This window comes from Herpailurus yagouaroundi, unplaced genomic scaffold (genome assembly GCF_014898765.1).
Source record: "Herpailurus yagouaroundi ecotype Mexico unplaced genomic scaffold, PumYag 203, whole genome shotgun sequence".
Taxonomy (NCBI): domain Eukaryota; kingdom Metazoa; phylum Chordata; class Mammalia; order Carnivora; family Felidae; genus Herpailurus; species Herpailurus yagouaroundi.
In genome coordinates this window covers 33,574,775-33,587,011 of record NW_024412434.1, presented here as the reverse complement: position 1 = coordinate 33,587,011, position 12,237 = coordinate 33,574,775, and the positions used below count along the sequence as shown (strand labels likewise).

Genomic DNA, 12,237 nt, shown 5'->3' with positions numbered 1-12,237 from the left:
GCACACCCACATGTGCAGGGGTGGAGAATTTAGATCCCTACCTCGAACCACATACAAAAATTAGCTTCAAATGGAACACCTAAAAATGACCTAAAAATGCTAACCCTACAACTGTAAAGCTTCTGGGAGAAACCTTTGTGACTTTGGACTAAGCACAGATTTCTTAGGTACAACACCAAGAGCAAGATCCATAAAAGAAAAAAATTAATCGAGGGACTACACAAAAAATTCAAAACTGTTTTTCAAGAGACACTATTATTATTAGAAGAATAAAAATGAGAAGCTAGAGACTAGGAGAATGTATCTGAGCTTCTATCTGGAACACAGATAATACACATCTCAAACGACCCCCCCCACCCCCACCCAATCTCCGATATAAGGAAGGTGGTGGGTGGAGGGGGCGTGTGAACAGACACTTCAGCAAAGCCATAAGGAGGGCCAACCAGCAGGTAAAAAGATGGCCCGGTGCCACAAGGCAGCAGGGAGACAGAAACCAAAGCCACGATGAGGTGAGCACCATGCGCCACGAGAACACAGGAAACAGAGGTGCCTGTGCGCAGCAAGGGCCTGCACCTCCCACCCTGGGAATGGGCTGACAGGTTCACAAGCTGCAACACATCCAGCTGCTAACCAAGACGGACGGAAGCCTCAGTCCGCATGGAGACTCTCACACCAGTGCTCAAGGCATTAACTTGTAGTCACAACCCAGGAATAACCAAGCCCACAGACTGGGAGGTGACTAATCCAGATGTGCTCTATCTACTGCATGGAATACGGCTCAGCAGTAATCGTGCTGAGTGTCAGAAGCCAGACTGGGGGGGGGGGGGGGCTATTGGATGACTGATTCCATTTACATGAAGTTTTTAGAAAATGCAAACTAGTCTGTAGCGACAGCAAATGAGTGGTTGTCCGTGGGGGGGAGGAAACTCCCGGGGGTAACAGGAGGGTTGTCATCTTGATTCTGGTAGTTGAGTGAGAGTGTGTGTGTGTGTGTGTGTGTGTGTGTGTGTGTGTGAAGATGTGCAACTTCCCTAATGTACACTTAAAGCATGCATATCTAAGGTCCGTAAACTCTACTTGAATAAAGCCGTAAAAACCAAACCAGCAGAAGGGACTGGCGAACCTCTCCATGCCTCTCATACCTGTCCTGTCCCAGTCCATGTGCCCCCTTAAAAGCCCCTTTACCCAGGGGTCAGTTCCGCTCAGGCACGTCCACTCTCACACCTGCACCTCTGAGCCGAGGAGACACAGTTCTGTTCTCCACACACCTGAACTTTGGATCCACGGGAGCATCTTGTCCACATCTGAAATATGCTTTCAGATTCAGCATTAGAACTTTAACACTGATTCTTACTGAAAACACAGGACCAGTTTACTTTACTGGTTCTAGTGGCCACGTTGTGGCTGTATCACAATGTATTTCTTCATGCTCTGGTGACAAATATCTGAGTCTATTTTTAAATTAGCAACTTCAACTGCATGAAGTGTAAGAAAAAAATTTGAACCAGCTTTCTGTACCATGCACTACACACCATGCAGAGTATGATATAAAAACAGAATTTATGCAATTCAATCAACACTAGAGTTCTGGTGTCATAGTAGGAAATATTCAAAATGTCTACAGTGGATCTAACTTTATCTTGGGCATTTTGGGGATAGGGTAAGCTTTAAACCGAGATCTCTGCTCACAGAGGCTTATTTACATCACCCTCTTCAGAACAACAACTAACATGCTAAGCACACTCTATTCGTCAGGTTATTACATGTGCACATGCATCGGTAACGTGACAATTCAAGACCCTCTGCCGATACAGTACTGGAAGGGGAGGCGGCGGGGGGTGGAGAGGGTGACAGGGCTGTCTGTCCCCGGAGAGAAACGGCTCCATGAGGCAACCACATGGGGCAATTAAACATCCTCACTGTCTGCACGAACGACTCCTAGCCAGCATGCGCCAGCTGAGAAATGATCCACGGGGCAGCCAGGCTTCCAAGGAATACCCAGGGGAAAAAAAGAAAAAAACCTACATCTGGGATTCCAAATAACAGGCAAAGAGTGTTAACAGGGTCACGAGCTTTTAGTTAGGAAAGCCGCCGGCCTCTGCACGTAGGTCGGACCAAAACGCACTCCCACGGAATCCTGTTCTGAACGTGAGACAAAGAGACACTGGAAAGCATATAGCTATCTTGGGAAACAGTGGTTACAATTTTCAGAATTCAAGCTTCACAGATGATGTTTGCTAGTTTCTTCACTCCCTGCTGCAATAATTTCATGACCTTATGACATTTTCCTAGGGGCAGAAAGTACAGAATTTTACCTCCAACTAAGTTTGGAGGTAAGATGCTCATTCTGTTCTTCTATTAAGTCAAATGCACGCAAGAAAAAATAATCACCGACTGTTAGCCACCCAGCTAAGCCAGGGAGTATGTAAACACATCTGCCTAAGTGTCTGTGATGGGAAGTCACAGTGGTGACACGGGGAAACGGGGTTTTAGTTCTGGCATGACTGAGGACCAGCAGCCCTGAGAAGGGAGAGTACGGAAAGAATTCATCTGGTGCCTGCAGTCGTGTTACAGAAAGTGACTTTTTGTAATTAAAACCAAGCCCATTTCAAAAAGATATCCAGTGTACTGTACCCTTAATTTAAAACTCATCCCCAGTGAAGCCGTCCTGGCTGGGAGGGTGGGAGGGTGGGATGGAAGCATTACAAAGGCCGTAAGAGAACCGTGGGCCGTGACGGTCTCACTGATGCGTGTCTCCCTGCTTCCAAACTGCCCCAACCGTACCCTTAAACACATGCAGCGCACTGTATGTCAGCAACACCCCAGTCACGTGGTTTTTATAAAAACACGAAACAAAATGTCAGGTTGTAGAAGCCTTCATCTGCAAAGCAAACCAGGACACCAGTGACCACACCTGTGGCATGCCAGACAACACCTGAAATATCCACGTTTCCTGAAGGCCTGCAGGCCTCGGATATAATGTTTAAACCTCCCTCTGATATCGCCAAATGTCCACAAAACAACTTCACATACATCCTCTTAGAGAAAAACAGTAGTATTTCACCAAAACTTCAGCAGGAAGTTAGTATTTAAAGAAACCCTCTTTGTCGGTAGAATGCTAATTAAAACGTATTCTACTTTACCCTGAACACCATTATCTACTTTATGGTTCACTAACATCACAGCTGTCATTAACCTCCGCATTAGCCCCTCTCACGCCCACTACCTACAATCTGGACTACACAGGGGGTTGGGTTATGGAGCCCCTCAACGCCCTCACCACACCCACGAGCCACTCAGCAAGGCCAGGAACATGAAGGAAGACCCCAGTCGCCATCAAGTACCTTGCACCCAACGGCTATTGATGTACAAGCTCACACAGCCGTCAAGACCATTTGTGAGCCGGCCCACACCGCCGTTTACTTACACCTCAGCACTTCAACAATCAAGTTCATGTCAGTACTGAGCTTCTTGACGTGGTCCAGGTTAGCTACCGTGGTGATTGGCACGTACTGATCACTGTCCATCTGCGATATAAGGTACATGTCACTAGCAAGGTTCTCCCTGCAGAGAGAAGACAACAGCTTTGAATTAACCTTCCTTTAAAAGCAAGCTTCGGAAGAAGCAGGAGTGTGGCATGGGAGTACTTCAGAGTCAGATGGGAGTTCAAACCCCTTCCATCATTTGCCATCTCTCTGACCTCATGTAAAAATTTTTACAGACGTTTGGAGAGGCAGGGAGGACAAAAGTATACTGCACTTGTTACAATCACAGGGTAAGCCTTTGGAAACATATTTATAGCTTATCTTTGTTCTAAGAAGTGTTTGAGTAGCTTACTAAAGACACAAACCCACTTTTTTAGGTATGAAAATCCTAAGAAAACTACGAAAAGGCCAGGAAAGGCCGGTCCCCAGAGTGCTCGCTGTTCAGTCTGGAACACGTACCAGAGGAGCTGCAGACCCAGTGGCAGCCAGGTTACAAAGAAGGAAACGTGACCAATGACATGACCCACGGGGTCCCTCCAAGGAAGCTGCAGGTACCAGCAGTTCAGGGGAAGGTGAGCCACTTGCTGCTGTCTGGCCCATGCTGCAAGCTTCTGGTAAGTCTCCATAACCAGGACGGCGTGCTCAAAACCTCTCAGCACAGACACACTGGTTCCGCAGCAGAGGCTGAGGACAATCTCTAAGATCCACGAAGCCACACAGCCACAGACCCGTGGAGGGACCCGCTGCTCCACCCCCACCTCTCAGGTGGCCCAGGGGGGCGAGAGCAGGGCTTGAGCAAGGCGCAGACCCAGCTCCTCCAGCACACAGCCTCACAGCCCAGGCTCACGGCCTGGCTCTCCATCTCAGAGCACGCCCTCAGGCAGGGTGCGGGGTGGGCAAGGAAGGAAAGCTGGGGCCCCACCCGGCCCTACCCCTCCTCTCCCCACCGTGCAGCCCCATAGTCTATGGGGCCCCCATCAGACGCTCTGAAGTCCGAAAGCAGGCCCAGAAAAACACTTTAAAAATCACTATCACTGATGGGAAACTTTACATGTGACACATCAGTTATCTTCATGCTCAAAGAAAATTACACTTAACCCAATCCCATCCTCTTGTATGTATGGTTGTCGCTTTGAACTTTAAAGGTTCTGCTTCATTTGTCAAGAAAAAAGGTATTACTCAGGAAGTTGTTCTCAGAAAGAACAACTAAAACTACGAGTGGCACACATACAGAACGCTTTGTTACTGCAGAGTTTGGCAGACTACGAGGACTACTAACAGCAAATTGTTCTCAAACTTCACTGTGCTGAAGAATGTCTCTGTGAGGCGATGACCTATGGCCCCGCCTTCAGAGTCTGATTCTGTGGGATGGGGGGGGGGGGGGGGGGCGGGGGGGCGTGCCCAGGACTCTGAATTTCAAAAAGCAACCCAGGAAATGATCATCACGATGGATCCATGCAGACGTGCGTGGAACACCGGCCTAGATGATTATGTTTGGTTCTCCACTGTGTCAAAGGCTAGGACTACTCCACATTCTCTACTTCCTATTAATAGCTATACACAGACATAGATACCAACAGACATACCCCCTCGTGTGTACACAGTGTCACATCTGTATAGAAAAACCGGCACAGAACACTCCAGACGGCAGGGATGAGAAAAACCACTGGCGTCCTTACCTAGACAAGCAGAACTCCAATGTCTTTTTGAGTACTTCTCGGGGGTCCTCCTGGGTTTCTGGTTGAGACTCATTTCCTCCTACATAAAAGCAATGATCAACTTAGGAAAACAGGCTCAAAATTTGCGAAGCAGATGATTCTGCACAGCAATTCTCATGATTTCAATGTACATGTTAATTTACCTACACTGTGCCTTGATAGTAAGAAACTTGCTATTTTACCTACTAAAAGAAAAGAAATCAGAGGCAAAAAATTTAAAACCCCCTCTCCCCCAAACAAAAACAACGGTTTCAAAAATAATCTGAGGGATGCCTGGGTGGCTCAGTCGGTTAATAACGCATCCTACTGTTGACTTCAGCTCAGATTATGATCTTGTGGTTCTTGAGTTCAAGCCCCACGTTGTGCTCTGTGCTGGCAGCGTGGCATCTGCTTGGGATTCTCTTTTTCCTTCTCTCTCTGCCCCTCCCCATTTCAAAATAAATCAACATAAAAAAAAATATTATGAGCAGTAAGATTTATTAGCAAAGTTTAGAGGTCCTTCCCCCCGACCATCCTGAAAATAAGTGTAAATTATTTAATTCCTTGTCTCAATTCAAAAGGCCTTTCAGGCAGACTGCAAGAACACAGATACTAAAACCAAAATGAAATATAAAGAAAAGAATCAAAATAAGAAAAAGGCAAATACAGGCCAGGAAGATAAAGGCTGGGGATTACAAGCACATGGGCCATAAGGATGATGCAGTCTCTACACTAGAGCCTTATGAACCTGCTGTTAAATGTCCAAGCAGGCATGGGGCACCTGGGTGGCTCAGTCAGTTGAGCATCCAACTTCGGCTCAGGTAATGATCTAATGAGTTCACAAGTTCGGGCCCCGCGTCGGGCTCTGTGCTGACAGCTCAGAGCCTGGAGCCTGCTTCAGATTTTGTGTCTCCCTCTCTCTCTCTGCACCTCCCCCACTCACGCTCTCTCTCAGAAATAAACAAACATTAAAAAAAAAAAAAAATTTTAATGTCCAAGCAGGCAAAGTTCCAAGTAAGAAGCCTCTGGGCCAGAGATCCTACTGGAGGATACCAAGTGAGCAGACCCTCAACAGGAGACAGACTGGCCCGAACCTCTAGAGGCGACTTCTTCTAAGATGGTGGATGGCACAGTGGACAATGTCTGAGCGCGTGTCCCACGAGGCACCACTCACGGACCAGGGAGTGAGCTGGCACGCAAGGTGAGGTCCTGGCACCCCTGCACCTGCACACCACAAGAGCAGGATTTTCACACTGGAGTCGGGGGTGATGCCCCTGCCCTTCCCCCAGGACTCTGCACTCCAGGCAAGGACCCCATTTTTAGGTGGCCAGGATATCAAAGGCACCAAAACACTAAGAACAGTTTTCATACACTTCTACATAAATCTGCACACATACTCACGTACATGGAGTTTTCTCACAAGAGACACCAGTTTAAAAGTCAAAGACTGACAACAGTAAAGACAAAGTGGGGCATTTACTGAACAAGTAAGCACAAACTCTCTGCTCCCAGCGGGAAAGGCGATCTGCAGCTGAATGAGTCAACATGGAACGGAACATCAGGTGGAGTCTGACATGAAGGAGACCGCCACCGTGCACGAGGAGAGACTGCCCAGGCTGCTCCGGACATGGCAGCCACTACAGCGGTGGCACAAAGCAGAGGTCAATGGAGGAGACGGTGGGCCTGGCGGGGATCAGGGGAAGTGCGTTCTCCAGCAGGGGTGCCGCCAGAGCACGGGACTAGGCGCCTGCAGAGAGGTCAGCACGTCTGGGCAAGTCAACGGGAGCACACGATGAGGGCACAGAGGCCGGGAGGCGGCAGTCAGAGCCTGCAGGCCTTGTGGGCTACTACAAGGAGATGAGGATTCTAACCTAAATGTGATAGGAAAACAATTTTCATCCTGGAGAGATGTCTCCGGTCTGTAATGAAGACGGACAGTAAGGCACAGGAGGGAAGAAAAAAGCCTGGTTAGGACGCCAGTGCAATAATCGAGGATAAACTAGTATTTGGGACAATTCCAGGTAAAGGTGGGACTTCAGCCAAGAACACAGAAGAGCGGTGGTCTAGGACCGACCCCTGGGCAGGCCAATCTCCTAAGGAGAACAGAGAGGGTGTGGCCAAGGAGGGGACATGAAGTCAGCAAGAAACACAGGACACGGCAAGGTCAAGGGACAGAAGAAGCCACAGTTCATCACTGGAGGCCTGGATAAAGGCAGTCACAGTGCTGTTGATGAGCCTGGGGCAACAGTCTACCTGGATGGGGCTTGAGAGGGCGTGGGACACGAGCACATACAGGCAGCTGGCCCAGACAATGCTTCTGGAGAGTTCTGCTAGGGAAAGACCGGGCGTAGAGGGCAGGCTCATCTAACGTGAGAGAGAACAGCGCTATGTGGAAGGCTCCTCCTATGGCAGAGAAAGGGTTCACGAAGACCCTGAGAGCACAGAAAAGGGTCCCAGACAGAGGCTGAGGTGTACAGGTGTCAGGGTGGAAAGTGTGCTTCTGATGGCTCCAGTCTTCACAATTGAGACAGACGTGAGGTCATCTGCTTCTAGGCAAGATGGTGGAACCGGAGGTCCCCCCCCACCAGCAACACTTCGGCATCCACCCTCGGACAACAGTGCCCAATGGGAGCTCTGGCGTCCAGGGAGAAGACCGTGAAACCTGGGTATGGTCCAAGGCTGAGCGGAGCCGTTTGAGGAGGCAGGCTCTGCATCCAGGCAGCTGACTTGCCGGAGGCCCCAGCTACAGACCCAGAAATGCTCTGCCCCTTGAGGATTCCACCACACCGTTTGGCTTGGGCCTGTCACCAGCATCATTGCTAAGGACCCCAGGAGGAGCCTGGCCCACCAGAGTCCTGGGTAATCAGCACAAACACCTCTGTCCTGGCTGTGGGCCCCAAAGTGGGCCCAGCTCCAGCCCCCCAGGCTGCAGTCCAGGAGTCCCTAGAGCAAGCCCAACACAGTCAGACTGTAAGTACCACAAGGGCACCAGAAGTGGGCTCCTGCCACTCTCCACCACAGTCCGTGAGCAGGCCTGCTGGCCAAGGGCCCCCCTGGAAAATACCCACAGTCAGTGCCTCTGGAGACAGGCCAGCCGACCCAACCTCAGGCTGACAGCAGGTTCTGAAACAAGCCTGTGACTTGGTTTCAGCCCCTCCCAGCAGCCCACAAGCAGCTGTGCCCGCCCAGAGACTCAGCAGGAGACACAGCCGTCCCTGTCCCCAGAGCTCCCAGGGACCACACAAGATCCATAGCCAGATTCCAATGTAAAGGAGACGTACAAATGGCCTGACAAAGGGTCCAAAATAATCATCTTTTAAAGAAACTCAGTGAGGGGCACCTGGGTGGCTCAGTCAGCTAAGTGGCCGACCCTTGATTTCGGCTCAGGTCATGATCTCACAGTTTGTGAGTTTGAGCCCCGTGTCCGGCTCCAACTGATGGTGTGGAGCATGCTTGAGATATATTCTCTCTCTCTCCCTCTCTCTCTCTCCCCTCTCCCCTCTCTCCACGTGCACGCTCTCCCTGACTCTCAAAATAAATAAACTTAAAAAAATAAAATAAAATAAAGAAATTCAGTGAAATCCAAGAGAACACAGACAACAGAATCAGGAAAATGATGCAAAAACAAAATAAGTTTAGTAAGGAAGAAGAAACCATACAAAAGAACTAAACAGGGGTGCCTGGGTGGCTCAGTTGGTTGAGCGTCCAACTCCTGATTTCGGCTCAGGTCATCATGCCAGGGTCGCAGGATCAAGCCCCACATTCAGCCCTGTGCTGAGCCTGTTTGAGATTCATATTCACCACCCCCCCCCCCCGGCCTGCTGGTGTTCTCTGTCTAAAATAAAACAAACAAATAAACAAAAACAAAAACCAAACAGAAACGCTGGAGCTAAAGAACACATGGACAGACCTGAGAACAGAGTCAGACATGCAGAGAGACTCGGCAGATGTGAGATGGGTCATGTGACATTAGCCAGTTAGAGGAGCAAAAAGAAAAAAAAAAGAAAAGAAAAACAGTGAGGAAGTCTATGTGAGTACTGGGACACCATCTGCTGGGATTCTGTGCACTAGCATAAACTGTCTGAAAAAAACAAGAAAACAAACCCATTCATGACTGCATCGAAAAGAATAAAATACCTAGGAATAAACTCAACCAAGGGGTGACAGACCTGTACCCTGAAAACTTTAAGACACTGATAAAGAAACTGAGCAAGACACAAATACATGGAAAGATACTCCATGCCTGTGGATTGCAAGAATATGGTTAGAATGTCCACACCACCCAAAGCAATCTACAGATTCCATGCAGCCCCAACCAAAATTCCAACAGCATTTTTCAGAGCTAGAACAAACAATCCTAAAACTCATATGAAACCACAGAGACCCTGCACAGCCAAAGCAATCTCAAGCAAGAACAAAGGGGGCATAAATGCTCCCTGATTTCAAATTATATTACAAAGCCAAGTGATCAAAACAGATTGGTATTGAAATAAAAAGACACACAGATCAGTGAACAGAATAGAGTCCAGAAATAAACCCACACATATAAAATTCAACTGATTTTCAACAAGACTGACGAGAATACTTAGTGGGGAAACGGTGTGTCTTCACTGAACAGTGCTGGGAAAATGAGGCAGCCACAAGCAAAAGAATGAAACTGAACCTTGATCTTACAATACGTACAAAAATCAACTCAACACAGACTGAAGACTTAAATGTAAGACCTAAAACTATAGAACTCCTACAAGAAAACTAAGGAAAAAGCCCCTTGAGATGAGGCTGGGCAATAATTTTTTTGGTCTTGCAAAACCATGCAAGTGGGACCACATCACACTAAAAGCTTCTGCTCAGCAAAGGACACCATCCACACAATGAAAAGGCAGCCTACAGAATGGGAGAAGATATTTATGGGATCTAGACCTCTCTGATAAGGGGTTAATATCCACAACATGTAAGAAATTCATTCACAATAGCAAAACAAAACAAAAATTTCATTAGCAGTGGGCAAAGGACCTAAATAGACATTTTTCCAAAGAAGACGTACAGATGGCCAACAGTCCATTAAAAGATGCTCAACATCACTAACCATTAGGGAAACGCGGATCAAAACCACCATGAGACAACATCTCACACCCACCGGGATGGCTAGTATCAACAAACCAAGATAACAAGTGTTGGCAAAAACGTGGAGAAAAGGAACTCCTGTGCGCTGCTGGTGGGAATGTAAACTGGCACGGCCACTGGGGAAGACAGTGTGGAGGCTCCTCACCAAATTAAAAATAGAAGTAAGTACCATATGATCCAGTAATGCCACTGCTGGATGCATATCCAAAGGAAATGAAATCAGTATCTGGTAGAAACAGCTACGCTCTCATGTTCGTGCAACGTTACTCACAGTGGCCAAGACAAGGAAACAACCCAAGGGCCTGTCGACAAATGAATAAATAAAGATGGGACGTATACAAACACTGGGATATTACTCAGCCATAAAAAAGAAGGCATCCTGCTATCCGCGACAACATGAACATTGAGGCGCTATGCTAAGTGATACAGTCAGGTACAGAAAGGAAAAAAACTACATGACGTCACTTGTATGTGGAATCTATCTGAGGGTAGACCCACGGTTACCACGGGCTGGAGAGTGGGGGAAATGGGGAGATGCTGGTCACAGGATGCAGACTTTCATTATCAGACAAATTCAAGTTCTGTGGATCTAAGGGACAGCACGGTGACTACAGTCGACAATCCTGTACTGTACACCTGAAACTGGCTAAGAGGGTAGACCTTAAGTGTGCACACACCAGAACAAAACAACTACGTGAGGTAATGGGTATGTTAATTAATTAGCTTGACTGTACTCATCATTTCACAGTGAATACGTAATATCAAATGACCAATGTGGTATATTTTAAACATATTCAATTTTTACTTGTCAATTAAACCTCAATAAACCTAGAAAAACCGTAACCTCACCCCGCCATTTCCTTACATTGTTTCCTTACACTTCTCTTTTCTATTGTGGTTACCATCCTCCCACATGCCCGATCACGAACTTACTTATTATGTGGGTTAGTTGTCTGTCTCTGTCAAACAGATATAAGCTCAAGTAAAGCCAGGGCTCTCACTAGTCACATCACTGATGGATCCCAAGTAAATGTGGCATATGGTAAGTTCTGAATAAATACTTTCCGAATGGAAAACGAAAACAGTAAACAAGTTTTCCACGTGCAGGAACATCGGCCCCTAAGAGAAAGGAGACGTACGACTTTCCGAGGCCCAGGCTCAGGAAGTGAGAAGCCAGACAGAACTCAGTGGGCATGCTGCGTTAAGGGGCACAGAAGAGGGTGCCAGGACAGGGGGCACAGGGAGGGGCCCGCTCAAGTAGGCAGCCGTGTCACGGCAGCAGTGTGATGGGAGTCCCTGAGACCGGGACGAGCCCCCTGGAAGGTCGAGTAGCAGCACGCAGACCTCTCTCCCCAGGGGGCTGGAGACGTGCCCGCCGCCCCCGCTGGACCAGGGTGCCTCCCGCTCACAGAGCATGGGGTCCTGCCTCAGGGGTGGGAAGGAACCGGCCCGACTAAGCTCCACTCCCCTCAGGCCTAACAAATCTTCGAGCAAGCTGTAAAAGCATCAAACCATTTCCAAGTAACTTAGATGTACGTTGGAACAATAACCAAAATACTTAAAGAAATACAAAACCATTAAGCGCCCAACCAAGACAAATTCAATCCAACCAAAACTTACCACAAATGTGAAGCAGGAAAATAGGACTCGTTATTAACAGCAACCTGTCCAGAACTAACACAGATGTTAACATGAATTGACAAAGACATTATAATGGCTAGCCTCCACGTGCATAAAAAATTAGGTAGAAATGTGAAAATATTTAAAAGACGCACCTAAGACTTCTACAAGTGAAAACGACAATGTCTGATATTAGATATAATGGAAACTTTCCAAAATGAAACTGAGAAATAAGAGTTTTTAAAAAGGACCCAGGACTGGTGAGCTCTGGGACAACTTCAAGAGTCTTATACAGGAAAAACCAGAGATCG

General features: G+C 47.8%; 1 protein-coding gene across 3 annotated transcripts in view; it reads right to left on the bottom strand.

Moving 5' to 3' along the window:
• LARP4B (La ribonucleoprotein 4B) overlaps nt 1-12,237 on the bottom strand; it is a 104,607-nt gene that overhangs the window by 38,837 nt on the left and 53,533 nt on the right. For all 3 annotated transcript variants that reach the window (XM_040451578.1, XM_040451577.1, XM_040451575.1), the window contains 2 exons: nt 5,165-5,243; nt 3,428-3,564 (listed from right to left, as the gene is read on the bottom strand). In XM_040451578.1, the coding sequence (XP_040307512.1) occupies nt 3,428-3,564; nt 5,165-5,243 (216 nt within the window). The remainder of the gene's footprint in view (nt 1-3,427; nt 3,565-5,164; nt 5,244-12,237) is intronic.